The sequence below is a fragment of the Talpa occidentalis genome, unplaced genomic scaffold (assembly GCF_014898055.3).
Source record: "Talpa occidentalis isolate TD23 unplaced genomic scaffold, MPIMG_talOcc4v2.1 talOcc4.2, whole genome shotgun sequence".
In the NCBI taxonomy this organism is placed as follows: domain Eukaryota; kingdom Metazoa; phylum Chordata; class Mammalia; order Eulipotyphla; family Talpidae; genus Talpa; species Talpa occidentalis.
In genome coordinates, this window is record NW_023602073.1 from 52,826,863 (window position 1) to 52,851,477 (window position 24,615).

General features: G+C 37.8%; 1 protein-coding gene across 1 annotated transcript in view; it reads right to left on the reverse strand.

Annotated features, from left to right (window-relative positions):
* Positions 1 to 22,664, reverse strand: part of TSBP1 (testis expressed basic protein 1) — an 81,580-nt gene extending 58,916 nt beyond the window's left edge. The window contains 9 exon segments of the mRNA XM_054698705.1: positions 5,400 to 5,420; positions 6,758 to 6,778; positions 7,343 to 7,363; positions 10,942 to 10,971; positions 11,057 to 11,089; positions 18,329 to 18,361; positions 19,151 to 19,183; positions 20,077 to 20,163; positions 22,445 to 22,664. Coding sequence (XP_054554680.1) covers positions 5,400 to 5,420; positions 6,758 to 6,778; positions 7,343 to 7,363; positions 10,942 to 10,971; positions 11,057 to 11,089; positions 18,329 to 18,361; positions 19,151 to 19,183; positions 20,077 to 20,163; positions 22,445 to 22,457 — 292 coding nt within the window. The 5' untranslated portion in view covers positions 22,458 to 22,664.
* Between the last annotated feature and the right edge of the window lie 1,951 nt (positions 22,665 to 24,615).

Below are 24,615 nucleotides of genomic sequence, written 5' to 3' on the forward strand. Positions count from 1 at the left end.
AGTGTATAGCTCAGATTTTAAAAAAAGGCGTCCTAACAGATTGTGTCTGGGGCCTCCTGTGGTGGCGCAGCGGTTGAGCGCTGGGCTGCGAAGCTGCCCCCAGCCTCTGTAGCGCCCGTTCAATCCCCGGCCGCCAGCGAGGGTCCCACATGGCACGCAGACCTCTCCTGCAGCGCCTGCTGCTCCCCTCAGCAGTGTATTTCGTCAGTCTACCTGTTCTGCTCCCCGCTCTGGCTCTGGTGAATTCTCTCACCCTCCCTCGCTTCTGACTGTACCCAGTGCTTGTATAAATAAATAAATAAATCTAAAAAAAAAAGATTGTTTATGAACTTGTTATTTTGGGTGTAATGGCTTCTGATTGATTAGCTTTTTTCACACACATTCCACTCTCAATCGTCCTGGCATTTAGAGAATGTGTTCATATTTCGTTAGCAATCATTAGGAATCATTTTTAGGAGACTGATTTAAGCTTTAGCATCTCAAATCTCCCTTTTTTATTCATTTTTCTTCTTAAGTCCCTAATGAAGGACTCTAGAATAAAGATAATCTTTATTCTCTTCTGCTGGTTTTTCAACTGGATTGTTGAAATTTATCTTGTAACTGATTTATAAACTTAATAGGAGATTAAATAACTTGTCTGCATTCAAAGAGCAAGTACATAGGCTGCTGGGAAGCACTTTGGGCAGCCTGGATCCAGACTGTGAGTCTGCTACTCCTAAGTGGTCTTTTCAGCCACCATTTTGTTACCTGCAGTTCTGCATTCCTATACAAGGTCAGAACTACCCTTCAGAAATCGGTCAATCAGCCATAGGAGCCAGTCTTACAAAGTGCCTTTAAAATCAATCAAGAGCAGAAAGCTTGATCACCGTGGGAAGGATATATATATATAAAGAGGTATGACCCAGAACGCCTGGGGGCTGATGACAGCTGCATAAACTTACTCCTGACTCATATATCATGAGGTATGACCAGGAATGCCTGGGGGGCTGAGGACTCATGTATGGCAAGTGTAAAGGTCAGGAGCAGGACACAGTGCAGGTTTTCTGATCCCATGCAGACCGGGTAAAGGAGGAGTCAGAGTCCTCAGTGGTTTTGCAGGTTTTTTATTTGGGGTTCACCAGGCATATGGCAGGCAGGGGTGCAGGCTGAGGGGCTGGGAGGCTGGCAGGCCTCCCAGCCCCCAGCAAGTCTTCACTCTATCTGGGCTCTCTAGCGTTCGTTCTGCTGCTTCTCTGCTTCTCTTTTGGCTTCTGCTTTGGCTTCTGCTGCTGCTGCTGGCGTCCCCGTGACGCCGCCCTTAAAAGCACAGTCTTAACTCAGCTGAATCCCATCTACCTATGCCCACACCCTATTCCAGGTGCCTGCCATCAGGAATGCATTCAGGACAAGGATCCATCATCTATCCTGATGGCAGAAGGGCAGAAAAGCCTGACATTTTGTTTACCCTACAGCAAGGGACCCAGAAGCTGATCAGTGGAATGCCTTGTTGATAAGCTTAGAACCATGGCCAGGGATCTAGGGTATGGCTTTGATTACACTTGGTCATCAAGCAGATAAGAATTATCTGGCCAGCAGACTCATGTCCCCTGAAGCCTTAGATGACATTATTTAATTTCACCCATCTTTTTCTCCTTGTCCTCCTACCCCACATAACTGATGCTGTATGATTATTCTATCAATAAAAAAGCCAGGATCTTGCTCTTCAGAACATCCTGCATTATGCAGCCTGCTCTAAGACTCCCCTTTATCAGTGCAGTGTTGTCAACGCAATAACAGAGCTGCCTGTGTGTAGTGGCAGGAAGAGACAGAGCAGGATTTTTATGACCTGAGCAGACAGGTGAAGGAGAAGTTCTGGAGCCCTCGGTTGCCCTTCCAGGCCTCCATTGGGATTTACCAGGCACATGGTTTGCCAGCCTCCCGGCCCCCAGCAAGTCTTCACTCTCTCTGGGCTCTGCGACGTTTTCTCATGGCCTTTGCTTCTCTCATTCTTTTCGCTCTGCTGGTGTCCCCGTGATGCTGCCCTTATAAAGCCAGTCTCTCAGGCCAGGTGTACCCACTTACACATGTCCACACCCTATTCCAGATGCCTGCCATCAGGCATGCATTCAAGACTGCAGATCCATCATCAGTCCTAATGGCGTGAGGGCAGGAAAGGCTGACACTTTTTTACCTTACCCTACACTGTGTAACTGCTAAGCAAGTTCTATATTTAAATTACTTCAATTAACAAGCAAATTCATTTTAAAAATTATTGCATTAGGTCTTATATGCTACTCTCAATTTGTAGAGAAATCATACATATTTTCAATAATAAGGCTGATAATTTACTTTTCTCCAAGCTCACAAAGTAAACCTAGAAATAACTTCTTTTGTGAGGGGAGGGACGTAGTTAGAGGAACAGAAGGTCTAGACCCTCTGTTTGGGATGGAAGAAGGCCTGTTGTGATACTTTCAGGAATTAAAGAAAAAGAACAGAGAAGCTATGTCTGCTGAAGAAATTAGGTGGAGTGCAGAGACATCAAAGGCACGAATGAAAGAATTTGTTTGAAAGTAAGAATGTTTCATTGTCTTAGAGAAGGAGAAAGGGAGACAGGTGAACATGATATAGGTAAGACAATCAATGAAGGAGAAGGTGGAGAATCATGAGCCTCACACTATCACTCTGACAAAACAGGGAATAGCTAAAACAGGGAGCCGAGTACTCTGCCTAGTGTAGGAGCCCTACAATGCCAGCTTTTAAAATGAGAACAAGGGCCTCTGTGCTGGTGCAGGGGTTAAAGACACAGCACTATCAAGCTATCAGCAGCCACTGCCACATGAGTTTGATCCCTGGCCAGGGAGCTAGCCCACATGGCACAGCAGACATTGCCTGTCTTGCTGGCTGTAGGGTAAATGGTTTTTCAGGCTTTTCTACCCTCCCACCATTAGGATTGCCCTGCCTGATGGGGCACCTGCAGTTGTTACATTGTTGCAAGCCATCTTATTTACTTCTGTGGGCCATGGGAGGAATATTGAGATAGTCACCAAGAGAAGCAGAAGCAGGAGAAGAGGCAGGAGCAGAAGAGGCACTAGAGAGAGAAGGTGAGAAAGAAGGCCAGAGAAGCCCAGAGTGAAGAGTTGCTGGGGGCTTGGAGGCCTGTCGGCCTTCTCGCCCCCTGACCCCCTGGCACCCTGGCACCCCTGCTATGTACCTGTTTGCCACACCAGATGTACAGCTCAATAAAAGCCTAAGAAAGCCTCTGAGGGCTCCAGGACTCTCCTTTACCCCACCTTCTTGGATCATAGATATCTTGCACCGTGCCCATACTGGTACTACACCCGCTGCTCCCCTCCACAGTGTGTGTCAGTAGATCCACCTGTTCTGTTCCCCATTCTGTCTCTGGTGAATCCTTTTACCGCTCCTTCTGTGGCCTACATCCCAGCTCTTCTATGCATAAATAAATCTTTAAAAAAATAAAATGAGAACAAAAACTTACAGATCCTTTCAGTAAATCTAAAAAATAACAAATATTCAAATCCACCTAGAGTTAATGGTTCAATATTCCACCTGTTTTCCAGGTCTTTCCAAATATTGCGACCTCAAGATATATGAGTCCTCCACCACCAATAGATGCATAGGTTACCACAACCGCAGTGTGAAACTTTCAATGAAAATGATGAGTAATAGTAATGTATTCTATAGACTGAACCCTCACTATATTCTGTGAAGATATATGAATATATGTGCGTATATATTTATATATTCAATGATTTTATTCATGGAATAGGGTTATGTCACAGTATTGTAGTAGCAAAATAATCTTCAAATTAATTGATTCAGGATTTTCAAAATATGTTTTAAAAATTGAAATGATTTTTTTACATATGCACAATTTCCTAAATTTCTTGAAACAAGCCTTTATTTTTTTTAAAAAGATACTTTGAACTGGAAGAATAAGTATATTTAATGGTGTCCTGGGGTATACTTAGATAAACAGATAAATTAGGACCTCAGTTTTCCCTTTTACTATGTGTACTTGGGCAAGTTAAATAATGTCCTTGCACTTTGGTGTTCTCATCTGTAATACCTGTAAATCTGAACTCAATAAATATGGCTTTAATTACAGCTCTTATTATTATGCTGTCATTCCTTGCCTTCTTCATAAACCTCATTATTCTTCTGTTTCTCCTACTTCTAAGTTAAAGAAACTTTGTTTTTCTGAAAGCATCCTAGCCAGCTAAAATCAGTTTAGTAGTCTTTACTAATCAGTGGGCTTTTCATTTTTCAAATTTCACATAAATTTTAGATACAATGTTGGGTGATTAGAGAGGAAGAGAAGAGGAGAAGCAACAGCTAGCAGAGCTAGAGAACATTTTCCAATTCTGTGATACACCAGCGAGAATCAGAATTAGGAAACAGAAAATGAACTTACCCCTTTGTTCTCCAGAAAACCCACATACAAATAAAAAGTTTATGTGGTTGTCTGGCTCAGAAACTATACATTTTATTTTTTTGAATATCAGGACAGAGAACACCAGAACTTGAGGATCAGTTGTGGCTCAGGGAGTAGCGGTTTAGATATGTCCACTGCTGCTGAAGCATAGTCACCTGGGATAAGCAGCCTGGGACATTAGTAACAACCTTTTGCTCAGTTCCTGGTATGCAACTTAGTCCCTGATATGAATCTTAGACCATACCCCCATGAGGCAGGATGTTCCTGGGGGGGTCCCATGTCTATTGATCCTTTACTCACACCTTGGTCTGCAACTGTATGACTCGCCTCTTAGTATGTAGCCATGTCCTCTCTGACCATGTACAGCTGCCAATGCAAACCCACCTGGAACCTTGTAGAAACTGAAGGTGTGTATAAGCCCCAACTTCCTACAGACGGGGCTCAGCCGTGGGGTGCGAATCCACTGAGTCAGCACCGGTGCATTAAACCTGCTTCTAGTTAGCCCTGGAGTCCACATTTCCATTGTGCCATATAACACTACCAGTGAGACCTGGGGACACCTCCAGGGGAGAATTCTCTTCCAGTCACAGAAAGCCTTGACATACTTAGGAGACAACACAATTTGCCTCTAATATTGTATTCTCTCCATTCTTGTCTTTCTTACTAACTCCTTGCTCCCTTCCTTCTTTTCTTGTTCTCTTTCCCCGGCATGATAGGTTTGGTAGTTACTTGTTTCTTCTTGACATTTCATTATGATAAATGAACCCCTAGAAACTTTCATTTTTTTTCTTATATTTTTGTTGGATAATTGAGATATCTGGGTTGTTTAGAAAAAATAAATTAAAGAAATGCAAAGCTCAAGTTTCTACTGTGCCTAAATGGAGGAAACCTGGGCAGTTGAGGAAGATATCCTTTTGATTAAATGGGGCAAAATGTCAGCAGAATTGAAGAAAAGTAAGGGACTTACCAGTAGTTGATTGAGACAGCGCTAAAGTGAAGCCAAACCAAACAAGAATGAGATTTGCAAGTCTCAGTGAGAGCTTAGATTACCTTAGATTCTATAAATACTGTATTAGAAAGAAATTGTAGAAAGAGGGCAGCAATAGATCACACCCCAGATTCTGTTATCAGTTGCAATACAAGGTGGCAGGCTCATGGGTATTCATTAATGGATAGCTTTGGGGTATAAACTTCAAAGTTTTTTTTATATTTCTTTAATAACACTATTATGGTCGAGTAGGACTGGAAGACCTATGCAATATTTCTTTAATTTCTTTTAGGAAGAAGGGAGAATGGGGACGTTCTATATACTAAGAGACACCATAAATTTTAAAACTAAGATCTAATTGGAGGAGATATTTGTAAATACTTAACACAGAGCATATTAACAGATTATTTTTCATCACAAAAAATTCCTGCAAATCACTAGATGAGTACTCCACTAGATGAGTGGGTAAATCGACAATTTTTATAAGGTGAAGCCTATCAAGCTAGTATACATATGAGAAGATACTCAATTTTAGGAGTGAGCAGAAAGTGCAAATTAAAAAAAATTACATTTAACAATGTGGTGATAATGTGAAGGTATGACAAAATCTAGGCTTCCTATTGATGAAAGGAAATGGAAGCATTTAATGCATTTTGGTGACTTCCGTGTAACTACCGTGGACCTCAATTAAGCAATGGCAAGGAAAATTTATACTGTGCTTTAATTACATAAGTGTTCATACATAATGTGATACATTAATCCCATGTGGGTATATACCCTAGATTGTTTACTACTTACGTAAGGCCATTTTGCAGCATTATTTGTGATACCATAAAATATAAACATTGGGAATAATTCAGCAAGGGAAAGTAGAAAATCACTGCATATTCAGAAATTGGAATATCATCCAGAAATAAAAATACATAAAATGGATTCCCATATAGTTCAATGTTAAAGTGATTTTTTGGGAAAAACAAAACTGTAATGATACTTTCAGAAAAAAAAAATTAATAAAAAAATTTAAAGCAATATGCCCAAAAGAATACTATATATTTTTCTGTGATGCACATATGTTATAAAAATATATGAAAATATTTAACAGATCTATGAAATATAAGTCTCTGGGAGAGGAGAAAGGGCAATAAGTCCATATTATTTGTCATTTGAGAATTATGACAAAACATCAGTTATCAAATCTAGGATGCGAATTTGCAAATGTTAATTATTTTGTACCACATTTAAAAAACTCCTTTAAGAGACACAAAGACAAATACAGAATATTTAGGGCATGCAAGCCAGATTACAGCAGAATTGAAAGAAAACCACAAAGGGCTTACCTGAGGAGTTGGCTGATGGTGCTAAACACAGAAACAGACAGAGGAACAGGAGGAAAAGCATCAGTGTTTGGATTCCTGACCTTTGCATGTCAGTTTCAATCATTGTGCCCGCCTCTCAGGTGCTGGAGCCCAGGCCCTGGGAGGTTTACTACCTGCCAGTGGGCGGGCGGGTGTCTCTCATCCTTTCAATTTCTATAAAGAATTTCATCTGTTAGCAGACAGATGCATTCCAGTAAAACATTGTGTCACATTTTCCTTTGTTCCACTTTCGCTCTTTTTTTTCTCCTCCCCTTTATCTCTATCACTCTGCTTCTGTCACTCTATCTTTATCTCTATCACTCTGCTCTATCACTCACCCTTTATCTCTATCACTTCCTTTATCGTTTCCTATATTTACTTTTTTCCCTCCCATACAATGTGGAAGTTTGTTCATTACTGACAGACTATCCTAAACTAGCACCAGCAGACTTCATCCCCTAGTACTCATATCAACTCTCAGCAGTTCTCTTTACTCAAAATTTCACAATCGAGGGAAGTATTACTTATGGGAAGCAATTTTTTGTTGAGTAGCAAGAGATTACTTACTATAATATTCTCTGGATGCCTCTAAAAACACAAACAAAGCAAAGAAAAATGGTTGAATTTTCTGTTTCTGTAAAGTTGATATAATTACAGATCACCTAATTCACATCTTCAAATATCAATCCAAGCAGGTAGAAAACTGGAGGCAAAAATCTCCTTATGGCTTAATTCATAAGTCAAATGAAATGAAAAAGCAGGCAAAGGTTAAGTAAGTTAAGTGTGTGTATTGAGAAGGATAATAAACTATGTATGGAAACAGTGAATTGAAAGATTATATTGGTTATAGTATAAGGTAAGCCCGAATAAAAGGAAAAAAATGGTTGCGTGTTCATGTTCAATGAAGATAGGATAAACTAATAATACACACACATATTTATTGTGATAGGATGCACATCCTATGATGTAAGATTTGTTTGTTAGTGCTGTCATGGAAACAGGCTTTCTAAAAGATCTAGAGACACACAAAGCAAATTGTATAATATCTAGTCATGTTATGACTATTGCTTTCATGAATATGTAAAAGAAATAGTAATATTGCACAAAAATATCGTTTTATATTTTACTAAAATAAAAATCTACCCAGAAATGAGAGGACTTTTTTTTTTTTGTTTCCCCCCTCAGCTCTTTTTCTGTAAAGGAATGCTTTACTTCTGTACTTGGTTGTCACTGTGATGAGAATTAAGTCCAAAAAACACAAAAATCCCTTCTGTTTTACACAAATGTGGCTTATTTCATTGCTTGTGGATATTTTAAAAATAGAAGATACTGAGATGGTGAGTACTTTCATATATTGTATTTGATGTATGTTATATTTTAATGCATTGCCTTGCTATTAAAATATTAGCTCTAGGGCCTCCCTGGCGGTGCAGCGGGTTGAGTGCAGTGTTTTGAAGCTGTCCACAGCCTCTGCAGCGTGTGTGGTTTCAATTCCCGGCCTGCCAGGGAGATACCCACATGGTGCTGCAGACCTCTCCTGTCTCGCCTGCTGCTCCCCTCAGCCATGCTTTTTGGTCTATCTGTCTCTTCTGCTCCCTGCTCCATCTCTCCCGATCCCTGCACCATGCCTCTGGCCTGTACCCCAGCTCTTGTATAAATAAATAAATCTTTAAAAAAATTAGCTCTACTCTATAGATGAGAAAATTATGGCCCCATGGGTAAAGTGGTTGTCCAATTTTTCTTTAGACCTGACTTTCTTTTTAAGGTTTATTTTATTTTTTTTATACAAGTGCTGGGGTGTGGGGCAGAGGTGTGGAAGGTGAGAGGATTCACCAGAGACAGAGGGGAAGCAGAACAGGCAGACGGACCAAAATACACTGCTGGGGGAGCAGCGGGCATGAGAGGAGAGGTCTGCTGTGCCATGTGCGTATCTCCCTGGCAGGCCAGGAATCCAAGCCTCACTGCAGAGGCTGCAGACAGCTTCACAGCACTGCACCTGCGCCACCGGGGAGACACTAGATCTGACTTCTACCTTTTCTGCCTCAAGTTCCTCTCCTGGGACTATTTCCTCATGCTACTATAGCTATAAAGTCCACACTACCATCCTCTAAAAATATGAGAATTTAATGGTAAACTCAACAGATCTTACCATTTATTTATTTCATATATGTCTAGGATATCTTGTGGCTTAGAATCACTCTGTGTACATAGGTGAGGAATTGAGGTCTGAGGTGATTTTCATTCATCTGGTCAGTACCCCTTCATTCCTGCCCTCCACTGTGAGGGCCAAGCCTCACAGAGATTCTGCTGGGCAGGTCGGCTGCCTTTTTGTTGTACATCTCACATCAAGGAAAGACAATGTCCTTGTTTCATGTTTAACTTTCCAGCTTCCAGAAATTTGAAAATTCTCTTATCTTCTTATGACCTCCCACTTTTATAGTATTGGGAATTCAGGAGTGAAGGGGTAGCAAACAGATGAATGAAAACTCACCTATACACAGAATAGAACTTATTTAAGGAAATTACTTTCAGTGTAATTAAATTTTTCAACTGTCATGGTAATTTTAATGTGTAATATGTGACATATTTCAATTTGGTTGACTTACGTACCAAATTTCATATTTAAATACTAACATACTGACCTTAATTTCTCCCTGTCAGAAACTTCCACGGTTTCAAGTTGACCAGGAGATTTATATTTTTATGTCCAGAAATGATCGAGGAAAGATTAATAAAACTTGGGCACTGTTAGGATAATTAAGATTTATAGGATCACCTTCAAGGTGATTGAAAAGTGAGAGAAATTATCTATTGACTTTATGAATTTTAAATTAAGACTTATTTATGTAATAAAATGTTTAATGGTTCAAATTTTCCCTAACCATTCAAATGTTTCCTGGAATAGAGAGAAGCTAAGATTGCAAGTGTACACTAAAGATTTATAACCAGGAAATTAATAATTAATATTTTACTACATCAGGGGAAGAGAAAGGGATAGTGGAGGAGAGTGGTTGTGAAAATAAGATGCTACTAATTATTTAAGAATAAGCTCATTATATGAAATGAGAAGAGTCTGAGGAAGGAATTAAGCTATTTTCAAGGTAGAGGACCTGAGCAATTGAGTGAATGCATGTGCCAGTACCTGCATGGAAAAGGGATCAGAATTTTATTTGGGACATGTTAACAGTGAGATGCCTCTCATGTACCTTCAGGACCACTGTATTCTGATGGATTCACAAGCTGATCACTGCACAAATGTATCTGAGACTGAAATCCCTAACAGAGTCCCGGGTGTGGGACTGCATCTACTTGAGGAACGAACACCTCTGACACCAAAGCAATCTGCAGGCTAGTCAAGACTTTGGACAGCCAGGAGGGTGTTTTTGGGTACTTTATCAATGTGTAATTGATATTAAAAAAAAAAGAAAAGCCCTCCAGAGTGACTAGCATACAGTGGATGCTGAGTGTGTGTTAATTCTTTTCCTCTCCTGTTGTGTTTAGTTTTATTTTGCTTATATGTGTAACCTTAAATTCCTCACATTCAGGTAACTCCTTATACTGGTTCAATGTGATGTTTTGATGGTTAACTTACTAAGAACACCTTTTCCCTAAGAAACATAAAATGTAAATAATGATAGCAGACAATACAGCACTTCTTCATGTCTTGGAATTTTAATGTAAAAATGTTAACATGATGAATTTTTAGAAATGTATTCCATTTCTTTAATTTATGACACAATAGACATAATATTACTCCACTTCTTCACATTCATGTTAGGTGAGGCACATGCAGTGGTTAGTATTTTGAGATTTGGGATGTTGAATTTCTCTTGAGTACTCTTATTACCTTTGTTAACTGATTAGTTGGTACACAGGACAGGAATAGGGTATTAAAAAAGCCATATAGTGTGAAGTGGAAATTTCCTGGTACTTTCCAAAATTACCTATATACTAATTTGGCTTCTTGTATTTTTTCCTATGTAGGATTTATAACTCTTCATGTTATAACAAGAGAAAAACTGATTTTTCTTTAATTTTACCATAATCTCTACATATATTTACCTGAATCATCATTTCTAGAGGATTGAGGAAAACGATAATTTTGAATTTCTCATACAACAATTTCTGTATTAATTTCTTACCAATTCAGTATCTAATTTATTTACCACTTTCTGTTGAATATGAATGTCGAAATCCTACAAGATAAGATGAAAACACAATGAGAATCTGCTCTGACAACTATGTCTACATTATTTTCATGTTAGATGAAAATCTGCTTACCTCTTCCTCTTGTAGATCTCCGAGAGGAAAAATCTTTTAGAAGAAAAACAGAGTAAGTTAACCAACAGATAATATGTTTCAAAATTAGTTTAAATCTAACTACTACTATTTTTTCCTAGTTTTCCCATTTTTTTAAAATTCTAGCTCAGAAAAGAGAGAGGGGACACTAGGACCCTTAATTCCTCACTCTTGTTGGTTATGACAGATGAATCTGAGAGATAAGAGGAGGAGGAATGGATCAAGATTCCAGTGTGGAGCATGGATAGTAAGTAGAATGATCAAGCTACTGCTTCTTTTCTTTCTTCAACACTTGAAGATATAAATCTATGTGGAGAGAGAGGAGAGAGAGAGGAGAGAGAGAGAAGAGAGAGAGAGAGAAGAGAGAGAAGAGAGAGAGAGGAGAGAGAGAAGAGAGAGGAGAGAGAAGAGAGAGGGAAGAGAGAGAAGATAGAAGAGAGAGAGAGAAGAGGAGAGAGAAAATATCCCTATAAAAACCTAGCGAGTATACTGGATCTTGCAAGGACCATCAGATTACTCGATGTTTTATTTCACATAAGTTTTGTCATTTTTAAAAAGATTTATTTATGCATACAAGAGCTGGGGTACAGGCCAGAGATGTGGGGGGTGAGAGGATTCACTGGAGACAGAGTGGGGAACAGAACAGGCAGATTGACTGAAATACACTGCTGAGGGGAGCAGCGGGTGAGACAGGAGAGGTCTACTGCACCATGTAGGTAGCTCCTTGGGTGGCAGGGGATTGAACTCATGCTGCAGAGGGTGCAGATAGCTTCCCAGTGCTGTGCTTAACCCCTTGCACCTCATTGTGGTTTCTTAACCTTTCCAAGATCTTAGCATGAACAGTAGCTGGAAATAATTATTTTAATGATTTTAGGGAAGTGACTATTTGCTTTAATGAGAAAAATGCAGAAATTACATATATTTATAATTTATATAATTATGTTACATATTAATATTTTATATATTATATTGGTATACATGTATGACAGAGTGAGAACAGAGTGAGAAAGCAAGAGAGAGAGACATGTTGGCATCTGGATATTGGAACAACAAAAGATATTGTGATCTAACAAAGCCTACTTAAAGGGGGGATGACTCTATTTTGCTCTTTAAAGAACTAGTTCTTGGGACATCATAAGGTTGGCAAGAGAGGAGTATCCTTGATTTGCTTCCAAGATGAGTGACAAACAATTAGTTAGACAAAAACACCACTGAGAGGTCCTACCAGCATGGTGATGAATTTGAAGCACCCTCTACACCTAAGACATCAACACAGACTGCACTAGAGGGAACACTGAGGACATCTAAACATGGGTGTAATGGAATGTTGGTGAAGAGGAATGTGTGGAGGCAGTGGTTAGGAGGGGGACACAGAAGACATGTCTGCTGGTTAAGCCAGGGGCTCTGGGGAGAAGAGAGCAGTGACAATGTGGGCAGTCCATGCCTTCAGCCCTTGGTGAAGTCATTAGTAGAGAAGTTCAGGAATTTCACATAGACCAGGACTCCAGCAAGGATGACAACAAATAAGGCATTATGATTACACTCCTCTCAGAACCCATATTGAAATTATGAGGTGCACTGATAGAAGAGAGACCTCCATGTCCTAGATCTGGTATTCCATTGATGAAGGATATTAGTAGTGACAAAATTATAAGACAGGAAAACCTGAGGACATTCATGACATAAATAAACCAGCTATACACTCTTCCCTCATCACTCTCACACAGCAATTGCTAAGAGTAGTTAAGTAACTTTGGAAGCTAGCTGGAACCAAAGAAGTAAATTAAAATACAGCTTGAGTGCCACTTGCTGAAAAAGTAAAACATAAGCTGCTCAACTCTAAGTCAGAAGTCCAGATTAAAAAAAAATGCCACGAAAATTTAAAATAGTGAAGATATAGATAGGCAAAAATAAATGACAACTTGAAATCTCAAGGGGATGTGATATTACAAAGACAGAACACTCTGGAATCCAACCTCAAAGACATGGAAGATTATACACCAGATAGAATTCATATTGACTGTAACAAACTCAGAGGTACAAGAAAATGCAGGAAGTCACGTAAAAGTGATACAAGAGAACTCAGAAAAGCAAATAAAAGTGACATAGCAAAACTCAGAAAAACAAATTAATCAGCTCATAGATAGAATTGATGATTATAAGATAAAAATTGAAGATTTAAATAAAAAATAATAGAAATTAAGTGCATGAAGAGCTCAAGAAATATGGTCAGAAGTGCTATAGAAAGTATGGAAATGGAATAGATGAAATGGAGGAAGAATAAGTGAACTCAAACATAGAAACCTACAAATTAATTAAGTGGAGGAAGAGGATTCAGAAATTAAAAAAAAAATAGTAAAGAAACAATATGAGAACTATTTGATTACACTGGGGAAGGCAACACAAGGGAAATGGATATCTCAGAAAGTGGGGAGAGAGAGAAGGGAACAGAGAGCTTCTTTAAGGATAAACTGAAACCTTTCTAAACCTGGGAAGAAACTGAATATACAAGTCTAGGAAGCTGACAGAACACCTATTTATCTAAATGCATATAACATACTACAAGAAGCACAGTATGAAACGACCAAGAATCTAGGATAAAAAAAAAAAAGACTATTCAAAGTGACTAGTGAGTGAGAAAAGCAGGGAGTTATTAAGGTATGCCAATCAAGCTTTTATCAAACTTCTCAGTAGGAATTCTATAGGCCAGGAGAGAGTAGAATGATATATTCAAAATACTTGAAGATAAAAACTGCCAGTGAGAATTCAATATCCTGCAACACTCTTTCAGAACTGAGGGAGAAAAGAGGACTTCCCAGACAAACAATAGCTGAAGGTTTTTGCCGCTACTAGATCTCCCTTACAAGAAATGTTGAAAGGAGTTTCCCATCAAATTAAAAAAAAAAAAAAAGTTTACAAAAATTGTATAAAGATATAAATAAAACAAGAAAACTAAAAACAAAATGGAAATAGTAAACCCTCAAATATCAATAACTTGAAATGCAAATGAATTGAACTCAGCAGTCAAACACATATTATCTGGAGGATGGATTAACAAACAAAACCCAACTATGGTGCTCACAAGAGACTCACTTAAGCTATAAAGACAAATAAAGATTTAAAGTTAAAAGATGGGAAATGGTAGTCCAAACCAATGGCAAACTTAAAAAAGAATGGAACAACTCTACTTACAACAAATAATAAACCTCCAGCCAAAAAGGTAGTAGAAGACAAAGATGGACATTACATAACAATAAAATGATTAACACAGCAGGGAGACATACTTATTAGTATATAAGCATCCATCATAGCTGCACTTTAAAATACACAGGAAAAATTAACAGATCTCAAGGGAAACATAGCAAAACACAATAATAAAGAGGATTTTAATACTTTATTACAGCAATGAATAGATCATTTACACAAAAAATCCACAAGGAAACAATAACCTTAATGCCAAATTAGATAAGATGGAACTAATAGGTATTTACCAAGTATTCTACCTCAAAATAACAGAATGCAAATTATTTTTCAGTGCTCATGGAACATTCTCAAGGAGAAGTCATTTGTTGGGACACATCAATCAATTTATGATTTAAGTATCAATTATCTTTCTGGATCACAATATTATGAAACTAATATTTCTTTTTTTTTAAAGATTTATTTATTTATGCATACAAGAGCTGGGGTACAGGCCAGAGATGCGGGGGGTGAGAGGATTCACTAGAGACAGAGTGGGGAGCAGAACACAGAGACTGACTGAAATACACTGCTAAGGGGAGCAGCGGATGAAATAGGAGAGGTCCACTTCGTCATGTAGGTTGCTCTCTAGCCGGCAGGGGATCGAACTTGTGGTGCAGAGGCTGCGGACTGCTTCATAGTGCGGTGCTTAACCCCTTGCACCACCAGGGAGGCCCCACAAAACTAATATTTCAACCAAACTAATATTGCAACCAAAAGAAGAAAAAGCAGAAAGTCAAATCTGTGAAGAATAAATACCATGCAATGAGGAAATCAAAGGTGAAATCACAAAATATCCAGAAATGAATTTAAATGAATACATAGCATCCGAACTTATGGATTGCAGCAAAAGCAGCACTGAGCAGGAATATTACAGTAATATGACAGGTAAACCTCAATAAACAAGATGAATCACAAATAAATTATCTAAGTTTACATAAAAAGTAACTAGAAAAGGTGAAAAAGCAAAGCCAAATGTCAAAGGGGGGGAATAAATACAATTTGAAAAGAAAATAATAAAATGCAGATTAAAAAAGACATTTTGAATGATCAGTGAAACCATTAACTGGTTCTTTGAAAAGATTTACAATATTGACAAAATTTTCTCTCACAAATAAGAGAAAAAATACAAATAAATATAATCAGAAACGAAAGAGGAGAAATGACAGCAGATAATCCTGAAATGTAAAGGATCATAAGAGTATTATGAACAATTATATTGCAACAAAATTGGTAATCTGCAAAAAACAAATTCTTAGAAACATACAGAATTCCAAGAATGTATCATGAAGAAATAAAAATCTAAACAGAATGTTAATGATAAGGAAATTTAAGCAGTAATCCAAAGCCTCCTATAGAACAAAAACCAATCATGTTCAAAAGTGCTTTCTACTAACCTTTCAAAAAAAGAATTAATAATGATCTTTCTCAAACTATTCCAGAAATGGAAACTGAGGGAATGCTTTAAAACACATTTAATTAAGTAAATGTTACTCTGAATCCAAAAACAGTCAAGAACATTACCAATCATCTCTGATGAATTTATATGCAAAATTTCTCAACAAAATATTAGCAAACTAAATTCAACAGTATCACAAAATTCATACATCATCATCAAGTGGAATTTATTCCAGGGGTTCTAATACAGCTCAACATATACAAATCAATCAAACTGATACATCAAAAAAGGAGGGACAAAAATTGTATGGTCATCTCAATAGATAGAGTAAAAATAATTGACAAAATCCATCATCCCTTTGTGATAAAAATGCTCAACAAAATTGGTATAAAGGAACATAGTTCAACATCATAAAGATCATATATGATGTAGCCACAGGCAATATCATACTCCAAAGAGAAAAACTAAAAGTTTTTCCTGCACTCCCCTTATAGATCAACATAGTGTTAGAAGTTCTAATATGGGTAAATAAAAACAAAAAGACATAAACAGCATCCAAACTGGAAAGAAAAAGTACACATGATATAGAAAGTCCCTAAGACTCTAGTAAAAAATCTTTTAGAAATATAAAAATCAGTAAATGGCAGGATGAAAAAATGCTATATACAGCAATCTTTTGCACTTGCATAGGCACATAATGAATTAGCAGAAGAAAGAAATTGGAAAAATAATTCCATTTGATAAAATATTATCAAAGAGAATGAAGTACCTTGCAATAAATTTAACCAAAGATATAAAAGTCACCCCGAACCACAAGACATTGTGGATAGAAGACACAAAACGATGGAAAGATTTTTCATGCTAATGAATTAAAAAATTACCATCACTGTAATGACTGTTACTTAAATACTGATTCAATGCAACCCTTTCCAAAATACCAATAATATTCTTCACAGAAATATAACAGTATCCATGAAATTTATTTGGAATTACAAAAGACCCCAAATAGCAAATGTATTCCTGAATTAAAAAAAAAGAAGGTATTAAAATATACTACAAATTAAAACTGTATGGTGTTGGAATTTAAAAGATACATGGTCGGTGAAACATAACTGAGAAACCAGAGTAAAACCAGACATATATAGACAATGAATTTACTACAAAGGAACAAAAAGCATAGAGTAGAGACAGTCTCTTCAATAAGTGGTTTGGAGAAAACTGGACAGCTATACATGAAAGAATGAAACTACAGGTTACTACCTAACACCATTCAAAAATTTAATTCACAATTTTCAGGATGTAAACACCAAAACCATAAAATACTCATGGTTAATATGACCCTGAATATTGGCTTTGAGCCATTGGACATGACTCCAATGGCAAGGGAAAGGGAAACAAAATTAAAGAAATGGAACTACACTAAACCAAAAAGCTCTCTTCAGCAAAAGAAACTTGCATCAAAATAAAAGGATGTTCCATTGAATAGGAGAAGCTATTTGCATGTTATACAGCTAATAACAGGTTAATATTCAAAATATACAAAGAACTCATAAAAGTCAACAACAGAGCAACATGATTAAAAAGATGGCAAATGATCTGAACATCCTCCTCTCTAAAGAAAGCATACAAATAACCAATAAGTGCATGAAAATACTCCTTATCTCTTATTAAGAAATGCAAGTCACAACAATGATATATCACCTCATACCTGTGAGAATGGCAATTATCCAAAAGACAAGAAACAACAATTATTGTAAAGAGTGGAGAGAAGGGAACCCTTACATTCTGTTGGTGGGAATGTAAATTAGTGCAGCAATTTTTGAAAACAGAGTGAAGATTCCTCAAAAAATTGAAAAGTAAAAATCCCATATGATCCATTTATCCCACTTGTGAATATCATCCTGAGAAGTACAAAAAGAAATTCAAATATGCATCCCATTTTTATTGCAACATTATTTATCATAGCCAAGATCTGCAAACAACCTACTCGCCGATGATTAAATAAAGAACATGTGGTGTATATGCATAATGGGATATTAATCAGCTATAAAAAGTAGAAATCCTGCCATTTGTAGCAACATGGATGGATTTAGAAGGTATGTTTAGCAAAGTCTGACATAGAAGAAAAACACCATATGATCTCACACACATGTAATATATAAATAAACAAATGAATATGTAAAAAAAACTTTTAGACTATAAGACAAATTATCAAAAGGGAAGGGAGAAAAGGGGTGGGTTAATTAGACAAAACAAGTCGATTGTATATTAAGGATAGAATTGGGTGTTTAGTGGTGAAATTAATGCACATGTTGATTTTTAATGATACACATTTGAAACTCACATAATGTTAGAATGCAGTGCTAGCTCAATAAAAATAATTAAATATAAATAAATACAATGGTAAACGATTCCCTTCTCATGGAAACTACAATCTGATGGCAGAGTTAGGTTTTAAACAAATAATTACATAAGTATATATAGTAATGACATAAGTTAACTAGAGTGGAACAGAATATGCTATCAAGAGCTTAAAAATAGAAAATCTTGATTAAAGAAATAAACATTTCAGAGATAAGAGAAAAATGAACACATACAGTTCCTAACCTGCTTACCTCTACCATCTTCATAGTCCAGAAGACCAGCACCTGCAGAAAAAGCAGAGTGAGTTTTATGATTTTGCAACTTGAAAATTAGTGGCATTCTATTTAAGACTCTGAGAACTGATATATAATGAACTTCCAGCAGAGAATAACAATGTGAATTAATTTCCTTTGCAGAAACTAGGAACTGTGCAATAAGTAACAGGTATGGATAAGAGACTGTGCCTGTTACCAGTTTCATAGTATTATGAAAATAATAATTATAAGGGGCCTCAAAGTTGATCTCCCTTCTCCACAACCTAGCACTACCTTTTGCTTGCCCTCTCTTATCAATCCTGTGTTACCTTTCAGCAACTTTGGCACCTCACTGGCTATCACCATGGAAGTCTACTTCACCTGCTCACATTTTGAATTGATGTTTTCTCACTCAGTCATAATCACATTATTTTTAACTATGTTAGATTATTCTCCCCAGTCACCTTGCTGAGCCCCTTTTCACTACCAGATTTAGACCTCCTCAGTTGCCTGAGTCTGCTGTTTTCCATGGTTTGGCATCTCTATCACTGCTCCCAGACCATATGATCATCTGAAAGAGGCTCCATGAATTACACAGAACTACCCACTACTAATTCACACTGCCCAACTCCAGTTTGGTCCTTGGTGTTACATGAAATCTTTGGTGGATTTCTCCCAGTAACTTTAAAGTTCCATCTATGGAAAGACATAGTATGCAAGGTGATAGAAATGCAATGGTAAACAAGATAGATTTGGAACTTGACATATGGAAACTCCATAAATATTTACTTTCTTTTTCTCTAGGGTGTAAGTACTTACTTTGTTCTGAATTGTATCTTGATACATCAATTTCTGTGAAAGAATTCAGAAAATGTTTACATTAACTGCTTGTGAGCAGTGTTTCACCCTTCAACTTTCCTCACTCTATACTGTGCTTCTTTGCTACCAAGATGGCCCTCATGATGATGCATGATTGATTCCCACTTTTAGGTGATTTCATCCAGCCCTGTTCTAGCTTTCTATTCTACACTGATGATTCTCCAAGCCTCATAGGCACTGAGAATGAACACTAGGGAGGGGATGCAGCAGGCGAGAAGGGATATTGAGAAAAATTCTGGAGAGACCTCATGACATGGGACAAACTCATTTCATTTATGAGGTCAGCTCTGTTTCGTTTATTTTCAGTCTTTGTATTATACATTTAATCTTCATGTATCAAAACAATGACCTAAAATTTAAATAGATTTAACAAAAAAAAACAAACACCCCAAAATAGTGACATATATACTTAATCAATGGGTTTGAGTCTATCTCTTTCATTGGCAAATGGTTCTCTGGATCTGTCTTTTCTTATCACCACCCTGATATTAAGTCTTTAAAATTCTCAAATTTGCATGTAATACTATCTAGTGATGTCTATTCACATAGTGTCTTCTCACATCCATTTTCTCCCTCAGGTAATTCCCCTTGGAGGTCAGATTATTTTCTTTTAGTGTATTTTTGTTATTATTATTGTTAAACGTGATCTGTGAATTTTTGGATGTTATTGAGCTTAAGGAATTTAAATATGCAGTGGGAATTCCTAATAGATCAATGATTCTTTGATTTATCTATCAAAACACATTCTCAGAATCTTGGCATAGTCACTAGCTCTCCGTAAGTATAAACTGCTTCAGACTGAATCTCAGCATCTCTCCCACTATTATTTCTGTGGGGAATCTGCAGTTTGAGTCATTGTTACTTACCATTGTGCTTGCGACGTGTCCACCTCGTTAGCAAAATAGCCAGAATGGCAAATCCCAGAAGAGTCAGGATGACTGCCAGAGTTATTTCTGAAACAAAAACTCACCTATAGTTCTGATCATTTAGATGAGGTCTTATCAGAGAAAAATTCTGATCACCTGCTATTGGTTTCACCAGCTAGATTTCCTTTTTTCTGCTACTTGAATTTCCTCTTCCTTTATATTCCTCATTTTATTATAACCACAGTCCTAAACAGCTAATAAATGGGCATTTTTTAGCCCATTTATTAACCTTTTAGTTAGTAATTTTGGTCAGATACTAAGAACTTCGGATGTATTGTTCCCTTGGTTTATTTATTTTATTTTTTTTAAAGAAGTCCTGTTTATTTTATTTATTTATTTATTAACATTTATTTATTTATTTATTTGTTTATACAAGCACTGGGTACAGTCAGAAGCGTGGGAGGGTGAGAGAAGTCACCAGAGCCAGAGTGGGGAGCAGAGCAGGCAGAAGGACCGAAGTACACTGCTGAGGGGAGCAGCGGGCGGCAGGAGAGTTCTGGGCGCCATGTGGGACCCTCCTCCCGGTGGCCGGGGAGCAGCCGGTGATGGAACCGGTGCTGCAGAGGCTGTGGGCAGCTTCGCAACCCAGCGCTCAACCGCTGTGCCACCGGGGAGGCCCGTGTTCCCTTGGTTTAGAGTGGGAAGTCTTACGGATTTCCTTCTCAATTGAATTTCTTACTCTTCAGGCAGGTGGTTAGAAGAAATTGGTGGCATGCAATGCACTCCACTGGAGTATGGGAAAACTCTTCTATTTTGATGTATTTTTATCATACAACTTAAAAAAATTCTGTATTTTCCATTCTACTACAATAGTAGTTCTAGAAATATACATATACTGGCAATATACAAATATACATATATTGGTAATGCATGAGTAAAATATTTTTACATGGTGAGAAATTAAAAAAAGTTGGAGGTCACTTACTAAAGGTTTTCATAATTAATGACAATCACAGTTTGGGGCAGGAATTAATTATCTTTGGGGAAGATCTTTTCAGTTATTACCCACCAAGTTTCTCATGGTAAGAGATATTTGTGAAGGACTTTATCTTGTTCAATAGGATACTGGAACTGCCTAACCTGTATTTATGTGTCATAGGAGAGATACCTAAGTTAAACAGATAGCTGGCTATGGTTATGAAGAACAGAGGTTACGGAGGTTCTGGGTGAAGAAGGGTAGGAGTGGGGAGTGGAGAGAGTAGGACAGAGGAGGAGGAGGAAAGGAGGAGGAGGAAGAGGGAAAGGAGGAGATGATGGTAGAAGGGAGGAATGAATGAACCAATCATAGATCTGCCCATAATAGTGAAAAATGTTGTGAAATATAATTACATCAAGGTTAGGTTACTGCAAATCAAAGCAATAGGTGAATTAATGGCACATACAATGGCACATCAAATTAGGGAAGATTAGGCAAATATCTCCTAAATATTTTAAGTCTTAATCATGTGAGAAAATTCTCCTGCCAAATCAACCTCCATAACTTTGCTCCTAATGGATCACTAAAATGAGCAATAAGTAATCAGTTTTACCTTTAAAGTCTTTAATGAAGGAAAGGATAGTCAGATGGTATACTCAAATCAAGCTCTGTAAATTAGAGCTCCCTCTTAGAGTCAGACATATTCTGACTATAGGTTAGTTAATGATCCATTTTATTTATGAGGAAAATAAGAATGGTTGAGGCAGAATATAAAGTGGTAGATACTGCAGGAAGTAAACAACAGGCTAAGGGGTTTTCCAATTTATCTAGTAGATTTTTTTAAATTTATTTATTTATTTATTTATTTATTTATTTATTTATTTATTTATTTTGGTCAGTTCAAGGTTTAGAAACCAAAAGAGAAATCATTCTCACTCTAGAGATGAGTTGATTGTGAATTATTTCTCCAGATTCCCAGGGGGATCAGTGTAAGTGGGGAAAAAAAAGAAGAAAAGAGGGCTCCCCGGTGGCTCAGTGGGTTGAGTGCCGTGCTGTGAAGCTGTCTGCAGCCTCTGCAGCGCCGGTTCAATTCCCAGCCGGCCAGGGAGAAACCCACATGACGTGGCAGACCTCTCCTGTAATGCCCACTGCTCCCCTCAGCAGTGTCTTCGGTAGGTCTGCCTGTTGTGCTCCCCACTCTGTCTCTGGTGAATTCTCTCACCCTCCCGCACCTCTGGTCTATATCCCCGTTCTTGTATAAATAAATAAATCTTAAAAAAATTATATATACTGTGGAGAGAAAATAATCAAAGAGGAGTAAAGCAGTTGTATCCAAAGAGAAGACCACACCAATAGGCTAAAGGGGGCCTTGGAAAAGGAGCCATTTCATACCCAAGACAGCCATTGTTCATGTATTGTCTTCAGTGGGTTCCATGTCATCTGGATTTCTTTGGCAGAGGGTGGTCAGGATAAAATGAACACCACAAGCACACTGTTTCTGAGCAGTATAAACCTGAATGTGAAGAAGGCCCCCAGAAATAAGGATTCAGAAAGTCACAGAACAATTGTGTGGCTCAGGCTGATCAGACCTAAGCAGACTACATTAGTGTGGCCTGTGAAAATTCTGGAATCTGTGTCATAACAAAGAACTAGAACTTCTGAGAGGAAGGAAAGAAAGAGGAGGACCAAGCTGGTGGAAAAATTTCATAATACTCTGAAGGACTCCTAAACTTAGGCTAATGAATGACAATTTACTCTATTTGGGCTCTGGAATAATTTTTAATCTTTCAGAGATTTTGAGGGTTGAGTTTGTATTTCATTCATATTTGTGACTCTGGAAGTAGACTACTTCCCATATAAAAGAGATTTAATAAATGTTTGATTATTAGCAATAGGAAAATTTCCTGTATTAATTTTAAAAAAGAGACCTTGATATAAATGAAATAAAGCCAAGTTGTTGGTATTAGATAGTAAGGAAGTGGTAGGAAGAGGGTATCAGTGAATGGAATTTCAAAAGTCACGGTGGAGGCCTGGGGTGGGTAGGAAAACTCCATTTCATTGACTGTGACCTGTACAACTCTGTAGAATATACAAGTACAAACTCATTTAATCCCCAATAACCTTCACATTTAAACTCTTCAAGACTGAGAAAACTGAGGAAACTCAGTGAACAAATGGCAGAGTTTCTGACTCCAAAGACTCTATTCATGAGATAACACTATCTTAATCTTGGTGTACCATTGTCTATGGTGGTATATTTTAGGCTAAGCAGTCATTCCCTGGAGAAGGGTGATACAGTTTCAGAATTCTCCACTTCCCAGGCCTTCCAAATCTGGGGTAACTTTTTTTTATTTAAGATATATTCATTTATGCATACAAGAACTGGGGTATAAGCAAGAGGTGTGGGGAGGTGAGAGGATTCACCACAGAGTGGGGAGCAGAACAGGTGGATTAACTGAAATACACTGCTGAGGGGAGCTGCAGGCGAGACAGGAGAGGTCTGCTGTGCCATAAGAGTCAGCTCCCTGGCCAGGGATCGAACTCGTGCCGCAGTGGCTGCCAATAACTTCATAAAGCTGAGGATTAACCCCTTGCACCACCAGGGAGGCCAAAATCTAGGGTAGCTTTTAACTACATTTTTTAAAAAATCAGATTTTCTTGTTGCAATTCTTAGTTTATGGTCTAGGTTGATATGAATGGGGGGGTCATTAAAATTCGATATGTATAAATTTAAATTAATAATGTTTTAATAACTGCTCCATCTTTAAATTATTTTAAGAAATTGACACATTTCCCTTTTTGTTATATTACAAATTTACTAGAACCATTGTAAGTCAAATAGTTAATCACAATGGTTATAAACATAAATTTGACTGAATAGCATAACACAATAGATTTATTAGGGTTTGACTGCATAACATATTACAAAGTAGATTAGTACCTCATATTGGTTTCTAAATTGCAATTATTTTATTGTAGATTAAATGCAACCTGGTAGCAAATTTTCTATGAAGAAAACATGGTAATTCCATAGTGTAAGGGGTAGGAAGGCCACAGAGTAGGTTCTTTATGACCCAAGCAGATGGGGTAAAGGAGGAGAGTCCTAGAGAGAGTCCTTGAGTCTTCGGTGGCTTTTGCAGGCTTTTGTTGGAATTTACCAGGCATATGGCAGGCAGGGGTGCTGGGGGGCTGGGAGGTAAGTCTTCACTCTTTATAGGCTCTCTGGTGTTCTCTTGTGGCCATTGTTCTCTGCTCCTCTCGTGGTTCTGCTGCTTCTCTCTCCTGGCGTCCCCATGATGCTGCCCTTATAAGCCCAGTCTTAGTCCAGGTGAATCCCATCTACATATGCCCACACCCTATTCCAGGTGGCCGCCATCAGGCACGCATTCAGGACCACAAGGATCCATCATCAATCCTAATGGTGGGAGGGCAGATAAGTCTGATAATTTTTACTTTACTCTACTGTAGGGGCAGGACTGGACATGGAGCAGGTTTTCTGATCCAACAGACTGGGTAAAGAGGAGTCCTGGAGCCCTGTAGGGTAAGGAAAAATGTCAGGCTTT